At 42.4% G+C, this 26,974-nt stretch overlaps 1 protein-coding gene across 7 annotated transcripts; it reads right to left on the bottom strand.

The window, feature by feature from the left end:
- Positions 1-1,898: 1,898 nt before the first annotated feature.
- LOC101595232 (zinc finger protein 73-like) lies at positions 1,899-25,945 on the bottom strand. Of its 7 annotated transcripts, none has more exons than XM_045130077.1 (7): positions 25,552-25,945; positions 25,168-25,285; positions 22,420-22,557; positions 7,821-7,947; positions 7,487-7,579; positions 5,534-5,623; positions 1,899-3,971 (listed from the first exon to the last, which is right to left on the bottom strand). In XM_045130077.1, the coding sequence occupies exons 3-7, from the start codon at positions 22,474-22,476 to the stop codon at positions 2,536-2,538; spliced, it is 1,803 nt and encodes a 600-aa protein (XP_044986012.1). In that variant the 5' UTR covers positions 22,477-22,557; positions 25,168-25,285; positions 25,552-25,945; the 3' UTR covers positions 1,899-2,535. The 7 variants fall into 7 exon arrangements, with proteins under 7 accessions (XP_044986012.1, XP_044986011.1, XP_044986015.1 ...); XM_045130076.1 differs by having other exon boundaries at positions 25,168-25,282; XM_045130080.1 differs by having other exon boundaries at positions 25,168-25,185.
- Positions 25,946-26,974: the final 1,029 nt, after the last annotated feature.

Raw genomic sequence — 26,974 nt, 5'->3', positions numbered from 1 at the left:
ACTTGCTTGCAAAGTCCAATGACCTGGATTTGATGCCCCAGGACCAATATAAAGCCCAATGCACAAAGTGATGCATACATTTGGTGTTTGCAGTGTCAAGAGGCCCTGGCATGCCCATTTCTTCTCTCCTTTCAAATAAATAAATAAAAAAGATATGAGAGCCCTACACATTAAGTATTCAGACAAAACAGATAACCTGCGAGGAAAAAGCCAGTCTGAGAACCTTCTGGAATAAATCCCCCCCAATTGTCCTGTTCATGTCTAAGTTTCCTTTGGGTCTCCCATCAGTCCTAACACCAAACTCTTTTTTTTTTTTTTTTTCCTGTTTTCAAGGTAGGGTCTCACTGCAGCCCAGGCTGACCTGGAATTCACTGTGTAGTCTCAGGGTGACCTCAAACTCAGTGATCCTTCTACCTCTGCCTTCCAAGTGGTGTGATTAAAGACGTGGGCCACCACACCCAGCTCTCTTAAAACTAAAACTCTTTAAGGTTTTTAAGTCTAAAGTACTATGAGGAGGGCTCTCTGATAATGCAGGCCAACATAATTCTATAATGATTCAACCTTTGAAGGCTTGGCCACAAAGTTTTGTTCTTTAACTAGTTTGCCAGTAGATACAGGTCTTTCCCTGCCTATCACTCTTCAAACAGGCAGCATCTCTTTCATGTGTTCTGCCATCTGGTGGAAAGTGGATGGCTAGGAAGTATAAGGGCATGATTTATTATGCAAGGTAAGAGGAAGGGATGCTGGGTGTGGAAGTCAGGTAAGAATATTGTGAAAAGTACTTGAGGTACTCTTCCTTGCCTCACAGCAATGTGCTTTCTTTCATGAGTTTCATCAAAGCCACAGGCATGTACTACCAGAGTCCAGTACAGAGAGAGAGAGAGAGAGAAAGGGGGGGGGAGGGAGAGAGTGTGTGTGCACGTGTGTGCACACACACAGTGAAGAATCTGACCTACTAGACAGTCCACAAGATACTGGGTTGGTGCATGATCCACCAGACACTCTACAGCATGATGTGCAGGGACCTGGGTGCTTAAACTCTCTCTCACACAGTCAACAAGGTCCTGGGCTTACCTCATAGACAATATAGTGTACCAGGAAGGGGCAGACCCAGTATCAAGACTACCTACATGCTGTCCTCTAGTGCAGGGCCTGAATGCAAGTGTGCAAACTGCCCCCAAGGTATGCTTGCCTGCCTGCCTTCCTTTTCCCCGAGGTAGGGTTTCACTTTAGCCCAGACCTGGAATTCACTATGTAGTCTCAGGGTGGTCTCGAACCCACAGTGATCCTCCTGCGTCTGCTCCCAAGTGCTGTGATTAAAGGCGCGTGCCACCACACCAGGCTTGGGTATGCATTTCTTGATAAATAAGGACTGGATAATATCTATCAGAAAAGACTTTCCACATTCAAAAACTGAATTAGGGCTGGAAAAATATCTCAGTGGGTAGAGACTGTTGTGCAAATATGAGGACCTGAGTTCATTTCCTCAGCACTCAGGCAAAAGCCAGATGTGGTGCTGTATACCTGTAATTCCAATACCGGGGAGCCACATAAGAGAATGTCTATGGCTTTCTGGCTAGATGATCTAGCTGAAGTGAAAAATTCTATCTAAAAGATAAAATGAACAGCCTCTGGCCACCACACATTTGTGCATGTACACACATAAATGCCCACACATATGAACAGACATGCATGCATTACACACACAAATGAATTAGCAACAATGAGCTATTTGTTGCAATGCAAATCATAATACTGTTGTGGTTTGAATGTAAAATTGCTCCCTCAAATATGTGTGTGTACTTAAACACTTGTTCTCCAGCTAGTGGCATTGTTTGGGAAGGCTATAGGATCTTTTTGGAGGTAAAGCCTTGCTGGAGGAAGAAGATCACTGAGGGTTGGCCTTAAGGTTTTTTTGGTTTTTTTTTTTTTTAGCATGGTCCCACTTCTGGTTCATCCTCTGCTTCCTGCCTGCCAATGTGATGAGTAAGCCTGTCTTGCCTTCCCCATCATTAAACTTCCCTTCTAAAATGCAAACCAAAATAAAACACTTTTCATCTGCAAGTTGTTTCTGGTGGGGTATTTTTTTCAAAAGTAGCTGAAACATATACAGTGGCATAATAATTATTTGTCATGACTGTACAGCATAAAGGGAGATTTTAGTGTAGAGGTAGAAAAATTTATACTTTCAATCAATATTTGTCTCAAATCATAAAAGCCTTCTCTTACTGGTAGCTCACAAATCCATGCTAGGAATTATCTGACTTGAGTCCGTAAGGGCAGGAGAACTCAGAAGTACTACATGGTCACCTGTTTCCAGGCCTGGAAACAATGTCTATCACCTGTGATCATATTCCCTTAAATAGTTTTAGGGGAACACATAACCTATCTTTTACATGTAGGATTTTTCCATGTTAAGTTCTCTGAAGTTTTCTGGGATGGTTTTGTGACAAAGTTTCTCTAAATTAATAGGGTTCTTTCCTGATATTTGCTACTTGTGGACATAAGAGTTAAAATGCCTCCTATACTCTGTATTCACAAGCTTACTACCTTGTGCTGACTTCTCTGGTGCCTGCTGAGGTGTGACTTCTGGCAAAAGGATTTTCTACACTCATTACACTCATAGGGTTTCTCACCTGTGTGAGTCCTCTGATGTACAGTAAGAACTGACTTTTGATAGAAAGATTTTGTACATTTGTTACATTCATAGGGCTTCTCTCCTGTGTGGGTTCTCTGATGCACAGTGAGGTCTGACTTCTGGTAGAAAGATTTCCCACATTCATTGCATTCATAAGGTTTCTCTCCTGTGTGAGTTCTCTGGTGTACAGTGAGTTTTGATTTCTGATAGAAAGTTTTTCTACATTCAGTACACTCATAGGGTTTCTCTCCTGTGTGGGTTCTCTGATGTACAGTAAGGTCTGACTTCTTGTAGAAAGATTTTCTACACTCATTACATTCATGGGGTTTCTCTCCTGTGTGAGTTCTCTGGTGCAAAATGAGGTCTGACTTTTGATTGAAAGATTTCCCACATTTGTTACATTCATAAGGTTTCTCCCCTGTGTGAGTTCTCAGATGCCTGCTAAGGTTTGACTTTTGGTTGAAAGATCTCCCACACTCACTACATTCATAGGGCTTCTCTCCTGTGTGAGTTCTCTGATGAACAGTGAGGTCTGATCTACGGTAGAATGACTTCCTACATTCATTACACTTGTAGGGTTTCTCACCAGTGTGAATTCTGGGCTGTAAAGTGGAGTTTGCCTTTTGGAAGAAAGATTTTGGACAATTGTTATACCCATAGGACTTCTCCACTGTGTGTTTCTTCTGATGTTGGGTAAGGTTTGCTTTTGCAATGAAGGATTTCTCACATATACTACAGACAGTAGGGCTTTCTCCTGTGTGCATTTCCTTATGCTTAGTGAGTATAGGCTTTATGTAGAATGTGTTCCCACATATATTACACTCAAAAGTTTTCTTCCCTACCTGAGTTATTTCTTGGACAATGAAAGCTGACTTGTTATGGGCTTTCCCATATTCATTATACATACAGGAGGGCTCTCTCATATGAATTCTTTTATGTATAAAGAGGACAGTCTTTGTGTTGAAGGTGGTCCCTTCTTCACTATATTCAAAATCTTGCTGCCCACATTGAGTTTCATGGTGCTGAGTAGGATGCTCAGGACATCTGAAGGATTTCCCAGTAATGTAACAGGTACCAGGTTTTTCTCTAGCATGTATCTCATCAGGTACATCAGAGAGAAGCACATCTTGATACAAAATAAACTCCTCAGTCTTCATTCCTAAGAAGGCTTCATTGTTCAGCATCAGCTTTGACACATGGTCTGAGCTCAAAATGAATGTTTTTCCTGATTCACTGTTCTCCACAGTGTTGCTGTTGGTGACTACATCTTGCCACAGATGTTGGTCTGGCCTTTTCTGGCTTGACTCCATTAGATCATCCATTTTTTGGACATCTAAATGAATAATGACAAAACAACCATCCCCATGAACAACATCCAAGCACTGCTTATGGAATACTCGTGTAAAAGTAAACAAGTTTCTGGACCTCCCTGTGGCTAAAAAATTTTAAGTAATAAGTGCTGAATTATGCCTTTTCTCCCTAATAAGTTAATTTAACAATTCTGTCAGATTTTATAATGTTAAACCATGGTTCTCGGGTTCTTTACTTTTTTTAAAAAAATTGTACTTATTTATTTTGTATTTTTGAGGTAGGGTCTTGCTTTAGCCCAAGCTAATTTGGAACTTACTCTGTAGTACCAGGGTGGCCTCAAGCTCACAGTGATCCTCCTATCTCTGCCTCCCAAGTGCTGGGATTAAGGACATATACCACCATGCCTGGTGTTTTTTTCATTTTTAACAGCTGAGGAAATATTTGGTCACAATCCTCAACTGTTGCCTCACTTTAGCTTTAAGTAAACACTTTTCATCAGTCACTTGTTTTCCTGATTCTTTCTTTGTATTTTTCTTATCTGATTAACTGGGTGTTTTGTGATACTTCTCTTCTCATTCTTTATCTTGGTAAGATATTTTTTAGGATTAAGAGTCTACAGAGCATATAATGGGATTATTTCCTATCACTTAAGCAAAATAATCCTTGGGGAAAATGAGTTATACTTATTTTCCTTTAGCCTTCACATTTCCCTGGGAATAGCTACAGACATTTATAGGGGTTTTCAAGTCTTTTTGTCCCCATAATAAAAAAAAGTAAATAGGAGTTGGGTATGGTGGCACATGACGCTAATCCCGGAATTTGGGAGGCAGAGGTAGGAGATCACTATGAGTTTGAGGCCATCTTGAGACTTCATAATTAATTTCAGGTCAGGTTCAGTGAGACCCTACCTTGAAAAAAAATAGCATCCTCCATAATTTAATCTGACCCCCCATTTCTCCCACCTACCACTTTGGCTACCATACCCTCCTGGTTAAAATGTCTTGGTTCTGCAACTCAAGCTGTGCCCACCATTACTGAGAGGTGTTTTTGGTGTCAATAGCTCCAGTATTCTCCCCAAGTTGCTGGTGCATGTGCCCCTGCTCATTGCTCTTGAGCATTTTACAATGTATTCTTGCATTTTAGATATCTACTAGTTCCCTAGAAAGTGAAAGTCTAAACCAGGCATGGTGGCCCAGGCCTTTAATCAAAACACTAAGGAGGCAGAGGTAGGCAAATCACAGTGAGTTCTAGGACAGCTGAGACTACATAGTAAATTCCAGGTCAGCCTGGGCTAGACAGACCCTCCCTCTCCCTCCCCCCCCTCTCTCTCTCTCACACACACACACACACAAGTCTGAATCATTCTCATTCTCTTTGTTGCTTTAGAATAATTTCTATGAAGAGAAAGGGAAATGCTAACTTCACACTTCCACATTAAACCCTTGGTTCACTTGGCCTTGAAGTGCAGGATTGCCTACATCTACACAAATATCAAGGACTTGTGAGAACTGCTAACAGCAGCTCAACATGGCCCACACTGGCTGGACTCAACTCTTCCTGGTCTCCCCAGAATTCATGACTCACATAGAAAGCTCTTCTCTGAAGGTTCTCCTATCCATGGCTCTACTTCTTGCTCCAGCTTGGCAACTGCCTCAGGCTTTGGAACATTGTGCCCTGTTAGTGGGAAATAGAATAGCATTAAGACTCCTGATGTCTTGATATACAAGTCTTACTCCTGGACTTCTTTTCTCATCCTCTCTCAACGTGATATACTTCAATCTAACACTCTCCCAATTGAGCTAGTTCAGTGCTTCCAGGGTGACATTCTTTATGCATAGCATCTTTTAATTTTAAATACCAATTTTAAACTACAGATTTCCAAATGCATATTGCTGGAAGTTATGTACACTTGATTCTGTATACTTATATATGTATATCCACCTATATGTCATCTTTGGAAAATTGTCACCTTAAAATTAAGCTATCCTAAACTAAACAAGAAACTCTATAAAGATGCCTCACCTTGGGCTGGAGAGATGGCTTAGCGGTTAAGCGCTTGCCTGTGAAGCCTAAGGACCCCGGTTCGAGGCTCGGTTCCCCAGGTCCCACGTTAGCCAGATGCACAAGGTGGCGCATGCGTCTGGAGTTCGTTTGCAGTGGCTGGAGGCCCTGGTGCGCCCATTCTCTCTCTCTCCCTCTACCTGTCTTTCTCTCTGTGTCTGTCGCTCTCAAATAAATAAATAAATAAATGAACAACAACAACAAAAAAGAATAAATCTAATAAAAAAAAAAGATGCCTCACCTTAAAAACCTTCCTAAAATAATTCTATTGTTTTTTTCTGTCATGTTGCTAAGACATTCTTTGTGAACCTTATTACCTCACAATTACATCTGTCTAGTTGTCTATGAAAAAATCAATCTCTTTAAAAGGAGATGTGATTTAAAAAATATATTTTTATTTATTTGTTTATTTGACAGAGAAAGATGGAGAGAGAGAGAGAGAGGGGGGGGGGCACGCCAGGACCTTCAGGTACTGCAAATGAACTCCAGATGTGTGCACCCCCTTGTGCATCTGGCTAACATGGGTTATGGGGAATTGAACTTGGCTTAGCAGGCAAATGCCTTAACTGCTAAGCCATCCCTCCAGCCTGAGATGCAATTTTTTTAAAATTTTGGTAACTATTCCCACAGCCCCAAAATTATTAACATCTATGATTTAGGCAATTTAACAAGTGCACAAAGAACTAGAAAATAGGGCTGGGTAGGTAGATAAACAGTTAAAGGCACTTGTATGCAAAGCCTGCTGACCTGAATTCAATTTCCCAGTACCCAAGTAAAGTCAGATGCACAAACTGGCACATATGTCTGGAGTCATTTGCAGCAAGAGGCCTTGGCATGCCCATACTGTCTCTTCCTCTCAAATAAATAAATAATTAAATATTTTCAAGGTACAATAATTGTAAAAAAAAATTGTAAAATATATTAATAGGGCTTGAGAGATGGCTTAGCAGTTAAGGTGCTTGCCTGTGAAGCCTAAGAACCCATGTTTGACTCTCCAGATCTTATGATAGCCAGATGCACAGAGGCAAGTGTAAAGTCACACATGTCCCCTAGGTGGTGCAAATGCCTGGAGTTTAATTATAGTGGCTGAGGTTCTGGCAGCCAATTCTTTCTCTTTGTCTCTCTCTCTCTCTCTCTCTCTAAAATTTAAAAAAAAGTAAAGAAAATATATTAATAAAGGCCTAAAATATAATTCATTCCTGAAGAATGGAGAAGAGCAATAACTGAGAATTAGAGAAATTATCAAAGAAAAATTTCTTAGAGTTAGAGAGTGACTGGAATCTTACAAATTTCTTAAGAAAAAAATGGGGACAGGTAGAATCATAGGAGATCCACTGTAGAGACTACATAAGGCATGCATCTGATGCATGTGAGCAGCTACTGTCAGGTGTGGGATAAGAGCACTGCTAAGAACAGTGGCCACACCAGGTTGGTTCAGCTCTTCTTGGCCTCCCTACCCTGGATGCTCTGACTTACCGAGAAGGCTCTTGTGTGGGGGTTCTTTTCCCATCCATGGATCTATTCCTTGCCCAAGCTTGATGATTGTCTCAGGTTTAGGAATGCAGTGCCCTGTTCATGTAGAAAAGTGTAGGACTTTGGTCAAACTGCTAACTCATGCCCTTTGAAGAATGACAAGAAACATATGGCTTCAGGAGCTGGGCAATAAAGGGGCCAGTTTGAATCTTTTGATAGAGAGGTGACAGGTTGTTTTTGGATTGGAATGTAACACCAGAAATGCATTAACCCAATAAATGTTCATGTAGTTACTAAGAAGAAACCATTTCTGAGGGTTACTAGAATTCTCACTCACCCAAAGATACCAAGATTCTGTAGGTCTCCAGTGTCACATCCCGATAGAGGGCTCTTTGAGCATCATCCAGGTCCTGCCACTCCTCCCAGCTGAAATCCACAGCCACATCCTCAAATGACACCAACTCCTGTAACAGCACATTTTTTTTTCAACCCAAATCATTAACTCTGTCTTATCAGAAAACAGAGTCTGCAAGTTTGTTTTTCTGTGTGTATTCATGTCTTACATAAAATGGAGCTTACTGTGTGCTATTATGGGAGAATGAAAAATCACAGTAGAAACAGCCTGTCTCTGTACTAATTTGTGAATTGCTGAAAATACCATGATAAAGTTTCCCTTAGAGATTGGGAAATTTCTTTGTAAATGTTGGTGATAAGGAAAAAGAAAAAGGCTTAAGAAAACCTACCTTTTAAAACAATAGTTTTATTTATTTCTTTGAGAGACAGTAACAAAAACAGAGAAAGAGGCAGACACAGAGAGAGTGAGTATGGGCATATGAGGGCCACCTGCCACTGCAAACAAGCTCTAGATGCATATGCCTCTTTGTGCATCCAGTTTACATGGGTACTAGGGAATTGAACCTAGACCATCAGGTTTTGCAGGTTAAGCACCTTTAACCACTAAGCTATCTCTCCAGCCCCAAGATTTATTTTAAAGATAAAGCTTTTAAAATATTTTATTTATTTATTATTAGAGAGTGAGTGAGAGAGAGAGGAAGAGGCAGAGAGAGAGAGGAGTGAATGGGCATACCAGGGCCTCTGGCCATTGCAAATGAACTTCAGATGCATGTGCCACCTTGTGCATCTGGCTTACATGGTTACTGAGGAACCAATCCTGGGTCCTTAGGCTTTGCAGGCAAGTGCCTTAGCTGTTAAGCCATCTCTCCAGCCCAAGATTTTTTTATGTATTTCTTATGACAGAGATAGATAGATAGACAGACAGACAGAGAGAAAGAGAGAGAAAACAAGTGAGAGAACTGGCACACCAGGGCCTCAAGCTATTGCAATTGAACTCCAGGTGCATAGGCCACTTTGTACACAAGTTCACACTTGTGTCACCTTGTGCATCTGGCTTACATGGGACCTGGGGAGTCGAACATGGGTCCTTTGGCTTTGCAGGCAAGCACCTTAACTGCTAAGCCATCTCTGCAGACCTCAAGATTTTAAAAAGTCTAATTTATTTATTTATTTCATGGAGAGAGGAAGAAAGAGGCAGATAGAGAATGGGCACACCAGGGCCTCTAGCTACTGCAGACAAACTCCAGATGCATGCACTACTTTGTGCATTATGGCTTTAGATGAGTACTAGGGAATCAAACCCGAGTCCTTAGGCACTTTATATATACATTGTTTTAGAAGGCTGTAGAATCTTTAGGGGCTCCCACTGGAGGAAGTGGGTTCATGGGGGTGGGCCCTAAGGTTTATAGCCTGGCCTCAGTTATATGTTCTTGGCTTCCTGAAGGCAGAAGTCATGTGACCATCTGCCTTACATTCCTGCTGCCAGGTCTTTTTGCCATGATGGATTATATCTCTTCAAACTGTGAGCCAAAATAAACCCTCCCACCTGAGTTGCTTTTTGTCAAGGATTTGGTCACAGCAACGCAAAAAGGAAGTAATCCAACAGGCATAAAAGTGAGAATTACAGGCTGGAGAGATTGCTTAGCAGTTAAGGCACTTGCCTGCGAAACCCAAAGACCCAGGTTCAACTCCCCAGAACCCACGAAAACCAGTTGCACAAGGTGATGCACGTGCACAGGCGGCACACATATCTGGAGTTCATTTGCAGTGGCTGAGACCCTGGTGTGCCAGTTCTTTCTCTCTCCCTTGCGTTCTCAATCTTTCTCTCACATAAATAAACAAAAGTGAAAATTGATAGGCATGGTAACTCATGCCTTTAATCCTAGCACTTGGGAGGCTGAGGTAGGAGGAATGCTGTGAGTATAAGGTGGTCAGAGACTGCATAGTGAATTTCAGGTTAGCTCGGGCTAGAGGGAGACCCTACCTTGCAACTCCCTCCCACCAACAAAAGGTGAAAAATCATCTACCTCCTAAAGCACAGGGTTGTAGATAATAAGGCCAATAAATTTAAATTATTTGACAAGATTTTCACTCATGGAAGGAGAGTGAGGGGGACCCTGAAGGGAAGGTAAGAGGACAAAAAACAAGAGTGAAACATTAAGAGCTCCAAAACACAGAGAAAAAAAGAATAAGGAATTTGGAAGTAATTCTAGAGAGAGAGAGAGAGAGAGAGAGAGAGAGAGAGAGAGAGAGAGAGAGAGAGAGAGAAAGCTGGGCATGGTGGTGTACACATTTAATTCCAGCATTCAGGAGGCCGAGATAGGAGGATCTTTATGACTTTGACACCACCCTGAGACTACATAGTGAATTCTAGGTCAACCTGGGCTACAAAGAGACTCTACCTTGAAAAATAAAGAGAGAACATGAACATAAGGGCTGGAAAGATGGCTTAAAAGTTATAGGTGCTTGCTTCCAAACCCTGCTGACCCAAGTTCAGTTCCCCAGTACCCACACAAAGTCATGTGATACACACATTGGGACTTCACTTCTAGTGGCAACAGCTCCTAGGGCACCTATACACACACACTCTCTCTTATCTTTTCTTGCTCTCAAATAAATAAAAATATTTTAAAAGAAAATAAAAGTGGCAGGAACAGAATCTGGTACTAATTTTCTGTGCAGGGGGTAAAAGGGAGCTTTGCTGCTAAGTTTGCCTGCTGAAGCAGCTGGAGATGTCCTGCCTCTATAATCTGAAAACGATGAAAAAACCACAAGTACGATACACAGAATATGATGGACAAGATGTAATACGGACACATGATGTTTGATATTTAATAGCTCTTATACAAAAATGTCCAGCTGGCAAATGGACATGCGGTCTACAACTTGGGAGAACTCTAAGTTGAAGATAAAGATTGAAGAAGAAGGGAGCTGGGAAGATGGCTCAATGGGCAAAAGCTCTTGTTTGTGCAAGCAGGAGGACTTAGACTGCTTGAGTTCAATTCATAGCACCCACATAAAAATTCTGGACATGGCCACCCATGCCTGAAACTCAAAACCTGTGGAGGTTAGAGACTGATAAATTGTTGGAACTTAGTCTTCAGCCAGTTTGATTAAAAAAATGGGCTGGAGAGATGGCTCAGGGGGTTAAAGGTACTTGCTTACAAAGCCTGATGACCTGGGTTCTATTCCCCAATGCCCATGTACAGCCAGTTAAACAAAGTGGCACATACATCTGGAGTTTGTTTGTAGTGGTAGGAGGCTGCCCTGGTATGTCCATTCTCCCTCTTTCAAACAAATAATAAATAAGTTTTTTTGTTTTGTTTTGTTTTTTTAATGGTAGCTCTGGCCACTGCAAATGAATTCCAGACACATGTGCCTTATCTGGCTTATGTGGATACTGGAGAATCGAACCTGGGTCCTTAGGCTTCACAGGCAAGTGCCTTAACTGTTAAGTCATCTCTCCAACACCATAGGTAAATATTTTAAAAACAGAAAAAAGAACATTTTCCAGGCTCAAAAGATGTGATACCAGATGTTCACTTGTATGTACACATGGGATCAGGGTCATGGGAAGAGAAAATGTGTAGATAAGCATGAAAGACTATCATTTCCTACTTTTCAAACTCCTCAACCTATGACTATTTAAAGTAAAAATTATAATAATATATATGAGTCATATGCAGATCAATATGTATAAAAGCAAAAGCACAAAGGATCAAGTTTACAAGAGAGACTGTTAATTGAAAAGCACTCCTCCTCCAGACACAAAATGGCCCAGATATCTATGACCTCACAGTGTCTGATACTACCTACACAAGACCATCATAATAGGAGGAAAAGGCCATGACATCAAAATAAAAGAGACTGATTGAGAGGGGGAGGGGATATGAGGGAGAGTGGAGTGTCAAAGGGGAAAGTGAGGGGAGGGAGGGAATTACCATGGGATATTGTTTACAATTATAGATCTTAATTAAAAATAAGAAAAGCACTTCTGTTATGTGATGCTGTGGGACAGTACTCTATGACAAATTCAAGAGTCTTACTGTGGGGCTGGAGAGATGGTTTAGCGGTTAAGTGCTTGCCTGTGAAGCCTAAGGATCCCGGTTCGAGGCTAGGTTCCCCAGGTCCCACGTTAGCCAGATGCACAAGGGGGCGCACGCATCTGGAGTTCGTTTGCAGAGGCTGGAAGCCCTGGCGCGCCCATTCTCTCTCTCTCCCTTTATCTGTCTTTCTCTCTGTGTCTGTCGCTCTCAAATAAATAAATAAAAAATAAAAATTAAAAAAAAAAAGAGTCTTACTGTGAACCATTAACTACCAATAATGTAACAAAGTGAGTGTGTTAGTTTCCTATGACTGCCATAACAAAACTGCAGACCTGGTAAAAATATATTTTCTCACAGTTCTAGAGGTAGAAGCTGGAGAACAGCTGCCTGTAAACCTGGCTTCTTCCAAAGCTCTGTGCTTAGGACAGAAGAGGGCCATGCATATACTCATTTTTGGTTTGGATCCCCAGCATTCATGTAAAAGCAGGGCATGATGGAACATATCCACAGTTCTCATGGTGTGGAGGCAAAGTGGAGACAAGAGGATCTATAGCTAGTGTAGCTATAATGATGGGTTCCAGGTTCAGCAGAAGACCCTGACTCAAAAAATAAGGTTGAGGCTGGACGTGGTGGCACATGCCGTTAGTCCCAGCACTTGGGAGGCAAAGGTAGGAGGATCACCATGAGTTTGAGGCCACTCTGAGACTACATAGTGAATTCCAGGTCAGCCTGGGCTAGAATGAGACCATACCTTGTAAAACCAAAAATATAAAATAAAAAGTAAGGTTGAGAGTAACTGAGGAATATACTAGACATCAACCTCTGGCCTCTACACACACATGAGCACACATATACACATATTATATACATATACACATGCAAAATATATATGTATTTCAGAAGACTGTACTTATCTAAATATATTCTTTAAAATTTTGTCATTATTCCTTATACAGTGAAGTATAACATTTATTTAACATTTAAACTTTGTTGGGTATCAGAAGTGATTTCAAGATGATTTAAAGCCTATGGAGGGGGCTGGAGACATGGCTCAGTGGTTAAGGTACTTGTCTGCAAAACCTTAATGACCAGGGTTTTGATTCTCCAGTACCTGTGTAAAGACAGATGCACAAGGTGGCACATGGTTCTGGAGTTTGTAGTGGCTAGATGCCCTGGCAACCTATTCTCACCGTCTGTCTCTCCCTGCTTGCAAATAAATAAATAAATAACATCAAGCAAGCACACATGAACATGGGAAGATGGTATAGTTTACATACAAATACTGTACCAGCCATGCGTGGTGGTGCATGCCTTAGAATGCGCCCCTTCACCCCAGGATAACATTCTTGAGCACTTGATCCCTAGCTAGTAGCATCATTTGGGAAGGTTGTGGAGGAGGGGGTGGGTACAGGGAGCCTGGGGTTTTATAGCTACTTATGCTTCTCAGCTGCAATGGGGCAGGCTGGCCTGCCATGCCTTTCCTGCCATAATGGCATATATCCCCTCTAAACATAAACCGAAACAAGTCACTTCCCTTCTTAAGTTGCTTCTGGTCATGTATTTGTTCACAACAAAGAGAAAGCACCTAACACAGAGAACTGGTAGCAAGAAGGCGGCTGTTGCTGTGATAAACATGATCATGTGGTCCATGAACCTTTAGAATTAGTTTATAGGAAGAATGTTTAAGAATTGAGAACTTTGAGCTACAGAAACTTTACAGTGCTGTAAGCAGAGCTAAAGGAGCCTTTCTGGTGGGAGTTTGGAAGCCAGACTGCTGAGAGATAATAAAGGATAGCTCCAAAGGTTTCAGAGGGGAGCAGGATAACAGGAAATAGGGTAAAGGCAGTTCATGTTATTTTCTGGCATAGAATTTAGCTATGTTCTGCCTGTGTCCTGAGAAGCTGAGTAAGGCTAAATTTCAAAGTAATGGACTGGGCTGGAGAGATGGCTTAGTGTTAAGGTGCTCATCTGTCAAGCTTAAGAACTCCCGTTTGAATCTCCAGGTCCCATGTAAGTCAGAAACACAGTGAAGCATATGTGCAATGTTGTACATATGCATAAGGGGGCACACATGTCTGGAGTTTGTTTGCAGCAGCTGAAGAGCTTGGTGTGCCCATTCTCTCTCAAATAAAAAAATTAAAAGTAATAGACTGGAGGCTGGGAGATGGCTCAGTAGTTAAAGGCGCTTGCTTGCAAAGCCTGCTGGTCCAGGTTCAATTCCCCAGTATACATGTAAAATCAGATAAATAAGGTAGCATATGAAACTTGCCTTCATTTTCAGCAGCCAGAAGCCCAAACTCTCTCTGTCAAACAAATAAAACCATTTAAAAGTACTGTATTAGTGTATTTGGTGGAGGAAATGTCAAGGCAGAATAGCATTGAAACTGTAGCTACTGCTCTTATTCAGATCTATAGTGTGAGAGAGCAATAAGTGAAGCAGAAAGATATGAAAATGTAAACTTTGGCAAGGAATGTAAGCAAATTTAAAGTTATAAGCAAGGAGACCATCACAACTGTAATTTTATTTTATTTTTGTTTATAAAGTGTTAGATTTATTAACAGGAGCAACATGCCTGCTATTGCCTGGAATTTTTTAAAAATTTTTATTAACATTTTCCATGATAATAAAAAAATATCCTATGGTAATTCCCTCCCTCCTCCCCCACACTTTCCCCTTTGAAATTCCATTCCCCATCATATTACCTCCCCATCTCAATCACTGTACTTACATATATACAATATGAACCTATTAAGTACCCTCCTCCCTTCCTTTCTCTTCCACAACTGTAATTTTAAAAGAGATTAGTGTCATTAAAGAAATTTTCTGTTCTGGGCTGGAGAGATGGCTTAGTGGTTAAGTGCTTGCCTTAAGGACCTGGGCTCAAGGCTCAACTCCCCAGGACCCATGGTATCCAGATGCATAAGGGGGAACACACGTCTGGAGTTCATTTGCAGTGACTGGAGGCCCAGGCACACCATTCTCTCTGTGTCTCTCTCTCTGCCTCTTTCTCGCTGTCTGTTGCTCTTAAATAAATAAATAAATAAATAAATAAGAAATTTTCTGTTCTGAACTAGGACAATAGGAAGGGTGCCATTAGGACAAGATGCAAGCCACTGAAAATTCTAGTTAGTGAGAATGCAAATTCTTTTTATTTTATTTATTTTAAGGGGGCGGGTACAGGTAGAGAGAGAATGGGCATGCTAGTGCCTCAGGCCACTGCAAATGAACTCCAGATGCATAAGCCACCTTGTGCATCTGGCTTACATGGGTACTGGGAAATTGAACCTGGGTCCTTAGGCTTTGCAAGCAAGCACCTTAACTGCTAAGCCATCTCCCCAGCCTGTAAATTCTTTTTGAAAGAAAGGGCCTGAAGGAAAAATGGGGAAGTTCTCAGTTCCCCATGTTCAGTAAACTGAGGCTTCTAGGACTGTAGATTGGAGGGTTTGGAGGAAGGCTTTACCCTGAACTGGCAGAATAATTTGGCAATGTCATCCACATAGTACTGGGGTATGAAATGGGTATGAAAAATGCAAGATTGAGGGGTCATGAAGTATGGTAACATGGTTTCAGAGAGTTAAGACTTGGCAATGTATGACAGCATCAAAGTCCCTGCAAGGAGACCCTAAGAGCCATTGCATGATGCTATGAAGTTGAACCCTGAATTATGATAGAGACTCCAGGATGTTGGAGATGTCAGGACAATGGGATGTCTGCCCTCAAAACGCCTAGCCAGGCATGGTGGTGCACGCCTTTAGTCCCAGCGCTTGGGAGGCAGAAGTAGGTGGATTGCCATGAGTTCGAGGCCACCCTGAGACTATGTAGTGAGAATGAGACCCTACCTCGAAAAACAAAAAAACAAAACAACAACAAAAAGCTATAGGCCCAAAATGGACATGGTTCAAGAGGGAGGCTACGTATAACATTGGCAACAGAGCTAGAAGGGTAGGGTTACTTAAGACTTGGAGCTCAATTTCATCATGAGTTCCAGAAATGGACATGCTGCTTCAGGATTTGCTATTTTCCATGTTTGGTTTAAAACTTGATTTGGTCCAATCTTTTCTTGCTATGTCCCCATTCCTCCCTTTTGAAATGGAAATATTTACTCTGTGTTATATGTCAAAAGAAAGTAATTTATTCTTTGATTTTATAGTAGGCGGGTTTCACAGTTAAAAGACTGCCTTGAGGGCTGGAGAGATGACAGCATTCAAGGCACTTGCCTGTGAAGCCTAAGGACCCAGGTTTGACTCCCCAGGACCCATGTAAGCACAAGGTAATGCATGTGCACAAGATCACAGATGCACACAAGGTGGTGTACACATCTGGAGTTTGATTGCAGTGCTAAAGGCCCTGGAATGCTAATTCTCAATCTCTCTCTCTCTTTCTCTCTTTTTTTTGGTTTTTCGAGGTAGGATCTCACTCTAGCTCAGGCTGACCTGGAATTTACTCTGTAGTCTCAGGGTGACCTCGAATTCATGGCGATCCCCCTACCTCTGCCTCCCGAGTGCTGGGATTAAAGGTATGCATCATCATGCCTGGCTTCTCTTTTTCTTTCATATAAAAATAAAATGAAAAAAAAAAAAAGACTGCCTTGAGTCTCAGAACATACTTTAGGCTTTGCAGGCAAGCACCTTAAGTACTGTGCTATCTCTCTAGCCTCATTTTGGACTTTTGAACAGTACTGGGGCTAGAAAAAAAAAAAAAAACTATGGAGCCTTTTGACGTTGGACTAAATGCATCTGCCATCATGACATGACCATGACCCTATGTGGGTCGGGGTGAAACACTATGGTTTAAATGTATAATGTCTGGCCCCCTCCAGCATCTCATGTGTTTGAATATTTAGTCCCCAGCTACAGGCACTGTTTGGAAAGGTTGTGGAACCTTTAGAAGGTAGAGCACTGTTGGAGGAAGTGGGCTATGTGGGTGAGCCTTGAAGTTTTATAGCCTAGCTCCACTTCCTACTCTCTCATTGATTCCCAGTTGAAATGTGATAAGCTGGCCTTCTATACCTTCCCTAAAATAATGGACTATACCACCTCAAAAATACAAGCCAAAATAAATCTGTTCCTTCCTGAAGTTGCTCTGGTCAGTGCTGCCATGTGGTCCTTGTTACTCCAGGATTCAAGTAGATTCATATATAAGATCAACTAGACTCAGCATAAGATGAGTATAGTTACCATGATGGACAACAAAGGCAAAGCAAAGTTCATAATGGTCTATCTTTGAGACTTTTTGATTGGAGATATTATATGCACGATAGACTTCTTTTGCAGGTAGTTAGTTAGTCAGGGACACAGGCCCAAAAGAACACAGATACCCACCTCCCCTGGTGAGACTAGAGGTCAACTTCAGTCTGACTCAAAATGGTGATCAAAATGGTGATCCTGGTTCTTCCTTCTAAAGATCTTTCAAGGGCTCCTCCCCAACTCTGACCCCCCCCACCTGTGGATTCTTTCTAAGTCTGTATTCTCTTCCTTGATCCACCAACCAATCAAGGTTCTCCATACACATTTGGACTTGTCCAATAAGGCTCATCCAAACGGATGCCTAATTTATATCCCCAAGCCTTCAAGAAAACCCAATCCAAATTGTCACATAGCAGCTACTTGCTCAGAACCTCTCCCAACTTCCCAGCTTGGGAGCTTTTCTGCCTAATTTCTACTTTCTGCTATACTCTCTTAAATCTTTCATAACCTACCCTTCTGCATGTTTCCACTAGTCAGTTCTTTGCTAGTCATAAGACAAGAGCTGGAGAACCACTGACTTGGGGTATTAGAGTACCCCACATTCTATAAACCCTAAGCTACACCCACTGAGAGCCCAGAGGTGTTTCATGACTTTCCAACTCAAGCAACACTTTGGTCCTGGCTAACTAATCATGATGTTCCCAGAAGTTTATTAAGATAGTAAGTTTACTAAGTTCTTGTTCAATCTGTACAAGCACAAAAAATTCCAGAGCAAGTGAATGAAAGGCTCCTTTGAATCATAGCAACATATAATCATAGACCTTTAACCAATTTCCAGATTTGAGCTAGTTTATGGACTCAGAACTTCTTGAGTAAAAGGGATGCCAAGTCTCTTCAAAGAAGGGCCATGACATAATTCTGAAAAGTTTTAATACCAATCTTATTCCCATCCTTCCCCAAAGAGACCAATGATCTTTTTTCAGGGTAACTATATAGTAGGGGAAAGGAAATATTCAGACCTTTCACAGCCTACTAAACACTAGTTCTGAATTGACACTGACTCCTGGAGATGCTAAACAACATCACAGCCCTCCAGTCAAAGTACAGGCTTACAGAGATCAGGTGATAAATACAGTTGTAGCCAAAGTCCAACTCATAGTGGGCCCAGTAAATCCCTGAACTTATCCTGTGGGAGTTTCTCCTACGTCCCAGAATACATAATAGGGATAGATATACTTAGAAGTTGGCATAATCCCCACATTGTTTCCCTGATGTGTGGAGTAAGGGCTATTGTGGTTGGAAAGGCCAAATGGAAGCCACTAAAGCTGCCACCACCAGGGAAAATAATTAAACAAAAACAATATTGTGTCCCTGGAGGGACTATCGAGATTAACAGCACCATAAAGGACTTGAAGGATGCAGGGGTGGTGGTGCTCACCATATCTCCCTTTTACTCCTATTTGGCCTGCATGTAGACAAATCTCCCTAAATGGACAAAGGATGTAAAAATACTTGTGTCCCATGTAAATGTTCATCAAAAGGTGATGTCAGCAGAGGATGACTTTAATAATCAAGTAGATAAGCTGACCTGCTATGTAGACAGCAGTCAACCTCTTTCCTGGCCTACGCTACCACTGCCCAGTGGGCCAATGAATAAAGTGGCCATGGTGGCAAGGGTAAAAGTTATGTATGGGACTTGAGAGATGGCTTAGCAGTTAAAGGAGCTTGCATGCAAAGCCTGTTAGCCCAGGTTTGATTCCCCAGCGCCCATGTTATGCGAGATGCACAAAGTGGCACATATGTATAGAGTTTGTTTGAAGTAGCAGGAGGCCCTGATGCATCCATACTCATTCTCTCTCTCGGCCTCTCAAAAAAGGCATATATATATATAAGTTATGCATAAGCCCAACAAAATGGACTTCAACTCACTAGGGCTGGTTTGGCAATACCTGCTGCTGAGTGCCAAATCTGCCAGCAGCAGAGAGCAACACTGAGGCCCTGATATAACATCACTTTTCAAGGTGACCAGCCAGCAACCTGGTGGCAGCTTATCTATACTGGACCCCTTTTATCACGGAAAGGGGAGCATTTTGTCTTTACTGGAATAGACACTTACTTGGGCCATGGACTTGCCTTTCTTGCACACATTGCATGTGCCAAAACTACCATCCATGGCTTTACAGAATGCCTTATCCACTGTCATGTCTTCCACACAGCATTGCTCTGGCCCAAGAACGCCCTTCACAGCCAAGGAAGTGTGGCAGTGAGCTCATGCTCATGAAGTTCACCGGTCTTAACATGTGGCCACCATCCAGAAGCACATGGCTTGACAGAATGGTGGAATGGCTTTTTAAAGATACAGTTAATACATCAAGTGGGTGGCAATAGAATGGAGGGCTGGGGTAGGGTTCTTCATAAGGCTGTATATGCCCTGGATCAATGTCCAGTATATGGTACTGTTTCTCCTACAATTAAGATTCATAGGTGCAGGAATCAAGGTGGTAAAAATGGGAATGGTGCCACTCACCATTACCCCTAGCAACCCATTGGCAATATTTTTGTTTCCTGTCCCTGTAACTTTATGCTCTGCTGATCTAAAAGTCTTGGCTCCTGAGTCGGGAATGATTCTGCCAGGAGGCACAACAAACATTCCAGTGAACTGGAAAATAAGACTTCTCCTTGGGCTTTGGGCTCCTGTTGCTGTTCAATGAACAGGCTAAAAAAGGAGTTATAATGCTAGCAGGGTGATTGACCCAGAGTACCAAGAGGAAACTAGACTGTTCCTCCACAATGAAGGTAAGGAAAAGTGTATCTGGAGTGCAGGAGATCCTTTATAGCATCACTTGGTATCCTAATCAATGGGAAACTACAACAACCCAATGAAGGCAGGGTGATAAATGGCCCAGACCCTTAAGGAATGAAGGCATGGGTAACCACTCTAAAGACTTGCTGAGGTGCTTCTAAGGGTAGAGGAAATCCTGAATGGGTACTTACAAATATCAGCTAGGACCATGTGACCAATTATAGAAACATGAGTGTTTCTGTCCTTCCTCCCTCCCTTTCTTTTCTTTCCTTCATTCTTTCCTTCCTTTCCCTCCCTCCTTCTCTCTTTCTCTTTCCCTTCCTTCCCTTCCCCTCCCCTCCCTCTCTCTCTCTCTCTTGCTTTCTCTTCCTTCCTTCCTCCTTCTCCCCTCCCCTCCCCTCCCCTCCCCTCCCCTCCCTTCTTTCCCTCCCCTTCCCTTCCCTTTTCCCCTATCCTCCCTCCCCCTCCCTTTCTTTCTTTCCAAGTAGGGTCTTTATCTAGCCCAGGCTGATCTGGAACTCTCTCTGTAATACCAGCTGGCTTCAAACTCACAGCAATCTTCCTACCTCTGCTCTCTGTTCTGATTTCTTGTTTGTACAAACTCATGTTTTCTTGTCTTACTTCATCATGTACTGTGATACCTACTGAGATATCAGTAGTTAGGTGTTGTTAAATGAATGTTGTGCTTAGAATTACATTGTCTCAATAGGTCTATGTGTTTGGACACTTGGTCCCCAGCTAGTGATACTGTTTGGGAAGGCTGTGTAACCTTTAGGAGATGCTGCCTTGCTGGAGGAAGTGGGCCACTCAGGACAGGGTCTAGTATTTACTGTGCTTTCCTTGCTTTGTCCTCCTTCTTCCCTGTTGCAATAGTTACTCTGTGCCATTATATGTTGGAAGGTTGTAATTTGTTTTTTGATTTTACAGGAGTTCACAGTTAAGGGATTGCTTGGAGTCTTAGAAGAGATTTTGGTTTCTCTGAACAGTGTGGAGACTGAAAAAGAACTTCTGAAGGTGTACTGAATGCATTTTGCATCATGAGATGTCTATGAGCCTATGCGGGTAAGGGGTGGAATGTTAAAATGTAAAATGTCCACCATAGGCTTACGTGTTTCAACACTTAGTTTGCAGCTTATTGTATGGTAAGGTTGTGGAACCTTTAGATGGTGAAACCTTGCAGAAGGAAGGGAGTCATTGGGGCAGGCCTTGAGTTTTATAGCCCAGCCCCAGTTCCTATTCCTCCTCTTCCTATCAGTTCAATGTAACCGGCTGGCCTCCTGCTTCTGCTGCTTTGCCTTCCACACTATCATGGAATGTATCCCCCCAAAACTGTAAGGCAGAGAAAACCCCTCTTGTTCCTTAAGCTGCTTCTCGCAAGATATCTTATTACAGCAACCAGAAAGTAACTAATACAATCTATATTATCATATTTATGTTATGAAATACTAAAGGCTAAACATTCCTCAATGTTTATTTGGGGAGAAGGAATACTGCATTTCTGGTTGTATGTGGGATATTTATATCATGTTAGGCAGAATTATGACCTTGTTACTGTCTTTACTTGGAAATAAATCATGATAAGGAAATGTCACTTTGACAAGGGTGGACATGTGATGGATAGTTTGTATTGTCAACTTGATTGGATCAGGATTCAAATAAGAAACATGCCTCTTGGGCAGGTCTGTATGGGCATTTCCAGGAAGGATCAACTCAGGAGGAAGAATTCCCCTCACAGTAGGCAACCCTTCCAGTGGCAGCCTATATACATACATATACATATACATACACACACACACACACACACACACACACACACACACACACACACACACACACACAGAGCAAGGCAACAGGATGTAGCATCATTTTCCCCTGCTTGCCTTTGGTCCTTGTTAGAGAATCCATCTCTTTTTAAAATTTATTTATTTATTTATTTATTTATTTGAGAGTGACAGGCACAGAGAGAAAGAGGCAGATAGAGAGAGAGAATGGGTGCGCCAGGGCCTCCAGCCACTGCAAAGGAACTCCAGTCGCATGTGCCCCCTTGTGCATCTGGCTAACATGGGTCCTGGGGAATCTAGCCTCAAACCAGGGTCCTTAGGCTTCACAGGCAAGCACTTAACAGCTAAGCCATCTCTCCAGCCCAGAGAATTCATCTCTTCAGCTTCCTCTGCTTTCCAATGTGGACTGAAGACTGGCAGCTCTCCAGGAACCCTCTGGTTCCCTAGCACCACATTGGGACTACTGAGACATCAGCCTCATAAACTGAGAAGCTACTGGGTTCTCAGACTCCCCAGCCTGTACACAGCCATTGTTGAACTGCCCAACCCATACTGCATAAGTCAATCTTATGAGGCCCCTTTAAAGTATATATTCACTGTGCCAGTTCTGTCACTCTGGAGAACACTGACTAATACATAGTATCCTATTTATGTACATTTCCATGAGGTTAAATCTTACTTTTCCAGTTATCTCTACTAATTCCCAAACCCCATAAACTTCATAAGATACAATAAAACAAAGTGAGGAATGAACAAACAACTCACCACATGGTCATGTAGTTTCTGTTGCTCTTTGCAATACAGGGAGCAGTCTGGAAACATAGCTGTGAGGCAAACTGAAGTCCAGAGAAAATTGGTGCAGCTAAATCATATATTCTTCCACTCAAAACAATTATACACAGGCTGAAAAAAAGAAAAGAAAAGAAAAATCCTTTCTGAGAAAAGTCCTTTCTATCTCAGGCAAGGGTATCAAAGTCCTTAGTAAAGATGTATCCACATTCAATTGGTTGATGGAGATTAGAAATATAATTTATTTTGGGGGTTAAGTAAAATACCTATTACCTACAGAATTAGCAATAATTAATGTTTCACAAAGAAATAGCTGAGTATTTAAAAAGTATTTTATTTTGGGGCTGAAGAGATGGCTTCGCTGTTAAGGCACTTGCTTGCAAAGCCAAAGGACCCAGGTTCAATTCCCCAGAACCCACATTAGTCAGATGTACAAGGTAGCACATGCATCTGGAGTTTGTTCACAGTGGCTGGAGACCATGGCATATCCATTCTTTCTCTCTCTCTCTCTCTCATTCTCAAATAAAAAAAATTAATTTTTAAATTTATTTATGAGATAGGGAGAGAAAGGGAGGGAGGGAGGAAGAGAATGGGTGCACTAGGGCCTCTAGTCACTGTGAACAAAGTCCAGATTCATGTACTACCATGCATCTGGCTTATGTGGATTCTGGGGAATCAAACCTGGATCCTTAGGCTTTGCAGGCTAACTTAATTGCTAAGCCATCTCTCCAGTCCTAACTGAGTATCTTAAAAAAAAAAAAAGAAAGACATATTATGCCCACAATAAATTACTGTTGTAGAAAAACACTTAGGATATATGAACTATTTTCTTACTCATCCAGGGATATTACACAGGACCCTTTATGAACATTTCCGCTATCTTTTGCTTTTTAAACATTAAATTAAATTAATTAATTAATTTTTGGCTTTTTGAGGTAGGGTTTAACTCTAGCCCAGGGTGCCCTGGAATATACTATGTAGTCTCAGGGTGGCCTTCAACTCATGGCAATCCTCCCACCTCAGCCTCCTGAATGCTGGGAATAAAGACATATACCACCATGCCTGGCTAAATATTTATTATTTATTTACTTATTTATATGAGAGAGATTTGGAGGGAGAGAGAGGGAGAAAATGGCACACCAGGGTCTCTAGACATTGCAAACTTCAGACACATGCACCACTATGTGCATCTGGCTTATGTTGGTTCTGGTTGAATCACACTTGGGTCCTTAGGCTTTTTAGGCAAGCACCTTAACCACTAAGCCATCCCTCTAGTCCCCTTTTGCTTTTTAAAATTTCATGGAAAGTATGCTTTTTGCAACCCAACATTTTCACCTGCAATGATACAGAGAAAAATTTGTTCAATGTTTATTTTTGTGGAAAACTGTTTCCAGTAATGGTTCCCAGGGATACATAACCCTGTATCCTGGCACATACATAGCACCTGGGGACAATGACTTAGACTCTGCCATATCTTACTTGCCTTGGCCAATGGAACATCAGTAAATGTGACATAAACACAGGTTTATAAAGCCTTTGCTCACTGGTGCTTTGGGCACAGTCATACTATGGAAAACCTGGACTATGCTAAGAGGCATAAGGCCTAGCCAAAAGCCAGCATGTTAGTGGCCATGTGAGTGACACATCTTAAACCAACCAACCTCAGTCAAGGCAAAAAAGGACTAAGGTCATACCTGTAATACAAACAAAATTATCGCAAAATGTCTAACTGAACCTATTTCTAAATGTGAACCCACAGAACTTCAACTGTTAAGAACACCTGCCAGATGTGCTGGCAGGCTCACTATACACAGCAACTGCTAGTTAGCTTATCTTCTAAAACTTAATGCTTTTAAACAAAATTATGTAGGGGAGAAAGTCTTAAAATGCAATCAAGTGAAGCTCACAGGCACATATACAAGTAAGGAAAGCCACTATGAATGTCAACTGTGTGGACTCAGGTTGCTGGACACATACGTGTCAGGGAAGGACAGATGGCTCGGCAGTTAAGGCGCTTGCCTGTGAAGGCTAATGACGCTGGTTCAATTCCCTAGTACCTATGTAAGGCCAGATACATCAAGTGATGCATGCATTTGGAGTTTGTTTGCAGTGGCAAGAAGCCTTGGCATGCATGTCCATCTCCTCCCCCACCCCTTGCTTGCAAATAATAAGAAAAAAAAAACTTTAAAAAACTGAGCCAGGTGCACGCCTTTAATCCCAGCACATGGGAGGCAGAAGTAGGAGGATGGCTGTGAGTTTGAGGCCAACCTGAGGCTACACAGTGAATTTCAGGCCAGCCTGTGCTAGAGGCAGACCCTAACTAGAAAAATAAACAAACAAAAAAAAATGGTTGGCAGTCAGACTGAGAACTCGATCTGTAGATAAAGTACGTGTTTCCCAAGCATGAATCTGAGCTCAGATCCTGATAACCCACATAAAACCACTGTGGTAGGTGTCTGGAATCTCCATGCCTAAGGCCAGATGGGAGACTGAGACAGGAGAATTTGCTAATCTGGCAAATCCTATGAGGAGACCTTCTCAAGGTGGAAATAACATGGTTAAGGTTGTCCTCTGACCTCTACACTCAGGATTAGCTCCCCCCCCCACACACACAGTAAACTATGTTGACAAAGCCTTACTGGTGTGATCGCAGACCAAACTCTCATCCCCTCCTCCTACAGGTGACATTTACAAGGTCTGGGTTTATCCCTCAGTCCCACTCACCTCTCTCTTTGCTGAAAGCTGGTCAAAACAGAGAGCTTTAGATGAAACAGAATATCCAAATCTAGGCAGCAGGACCAATACCTGCCGCTGCCTTGCAACACTGACTCTTGTGCTTCTGCTTTGAAGTGACAGTGAGAGTTAGTGTTCTCCCAGGGCTCCCTCCTCCAAACTGTGCTACACCCACTTAAATCTATTGCCCCATCTCCCGAGCAGAGATGTCTCTGGAAACAAGGCCGTGGATAAACTTCTGTAAACTCAAACTAGAAATGCTAGGGAGGCTACAGGCACATTACTGGGAGAGACAAGAGGAACCTCCAAACACTGGACTCCCACATACATAGCAAGACTCACTCTGCACACACATGACAATTCTGGGAATCTTACGGATGGACAAGCTGAATGTCACTGAGGTAAACAGCAGGATTCCTGCATGACAGAATCGCAGGATAAACGTCCAGCTCCCAGCTATCGCTGTCCACTCTCGGAAATTCTTGAACCAACTTCTTACCCCTGTTGGCACTCACTTGCCTCTAACAAAGCAACTGTGACAGTCGGTTCCCCCAGCACCCCTTCCCCGATCCGGGAGAAACCCACGTTCCAGGCCGTCCAGCCACGGCTCCGCCTGCAAACCACCCACGTTTCAGTTGTTAGGTCCACCGAGATCGGGGCTCCTCGGCCAATCTCGTATCAACCTTCAAGGACACAGAATTCAACCCCAGAGCTCTCGGACCAGCATCCTGGAGCTGCGGGACCCCGTAATTTCCCAGCGGAAAGCGCTGGGAATGGACCGGGTAGTGCGCATGAGCAAAAAGAACCCGGAAGAGCCATTCCTGAGGTCTTGTGCTGGACCTGGGTGGGAGAAGACTACATTTCCCACAAGCCTCTGCGCTGACCCTTTAAGGATGGACCTGAGCTTAAGTGGGTGACCCAACGCTCCAGGCCCCACCCAGGAGGACCTGAGTTTATTTAAAGGGGTTACCCACCGCCCCATACCCCACCTCCTGGGTGGGGGCTGGTTAAAATTTCAGTGACTGCAAAAACCTGAAATGAAATGTCTGAAGCAAATAATCTTGGCCTATTTTTGGCTCCCTTAATAGATATTTATTACCCACATTTATGTTTGACTTAACATTCTTTCGACTATTGGGTAAAATCCTTTTCCTATTATACAAGCTAGCTGGGCATGGTGACGCAGGCCTTTAATTGCAGCATTTGCAAGGCTGAAGTAGGAGGATTGCTGTGAGTTCCAGGCCTGCCTGGGCTAGAGTGGGTGAGTTCTAGGTCAGCTAGAGCTAGATCTTACCTGGGGAAAAGAAAATGGAGGAGGTGGGGGAAATGTGTGTGGGGAGGTTGTATTTTCTGAGTTGGAACTCAGAAAAATAGGCAGGCTCAGCGCTGAATCTGTGAGCATTTTCATCAAGGGAGGAGCTTCTGGAGGTTTAAGTACATTATCTTATTAGGGGGATAGTCTTACCACCTCCAAGAGGGGTGGCATCTTGGCCAGATGATCCACAAGCTGAATTAACTCTTTTTTTTTTAAAAAAATGTTTTTATTCAATTGAAAGGAGAGAGAGAAAGCAAGGAGAGAATGGGGTGACCCGGGATTCACTATATAGTGGCAAGGATGGCCTCAAACTCATTTGCAAACTACCTATCCCTGCCTCCCTACTGCTGGTACTAGGGACTTGCACCACCACACTCAACTTACTTTCTTTTTTGTTTGCCAGCTGTTACAGTCAGGTTCGCATTGCTGGCAGAAATCACCCGACCAGGAGCTGCTTTTGTGAAAGAAAAAAAAAAAAAAGGT

This window comes from Jaculus jaculus, chromosome 11 (assembly GCF_020740685.1).
Source record: "Jaculus jaculus isolate mJacJac1 chromosome 11, mJacJac1.mat.Y.cur, whole genome shotgun sequence".
In the NCBI taxonomy this organism is placed as follows: Eukaryota; Metazoa; Chordata; class Mammalia; order Rodentia; family Dipodidae; genus Jaculus; species Jaculus jaculus.
This window is presented reverse-complemented; position numbering and strand designations above follow the sequence as displayed.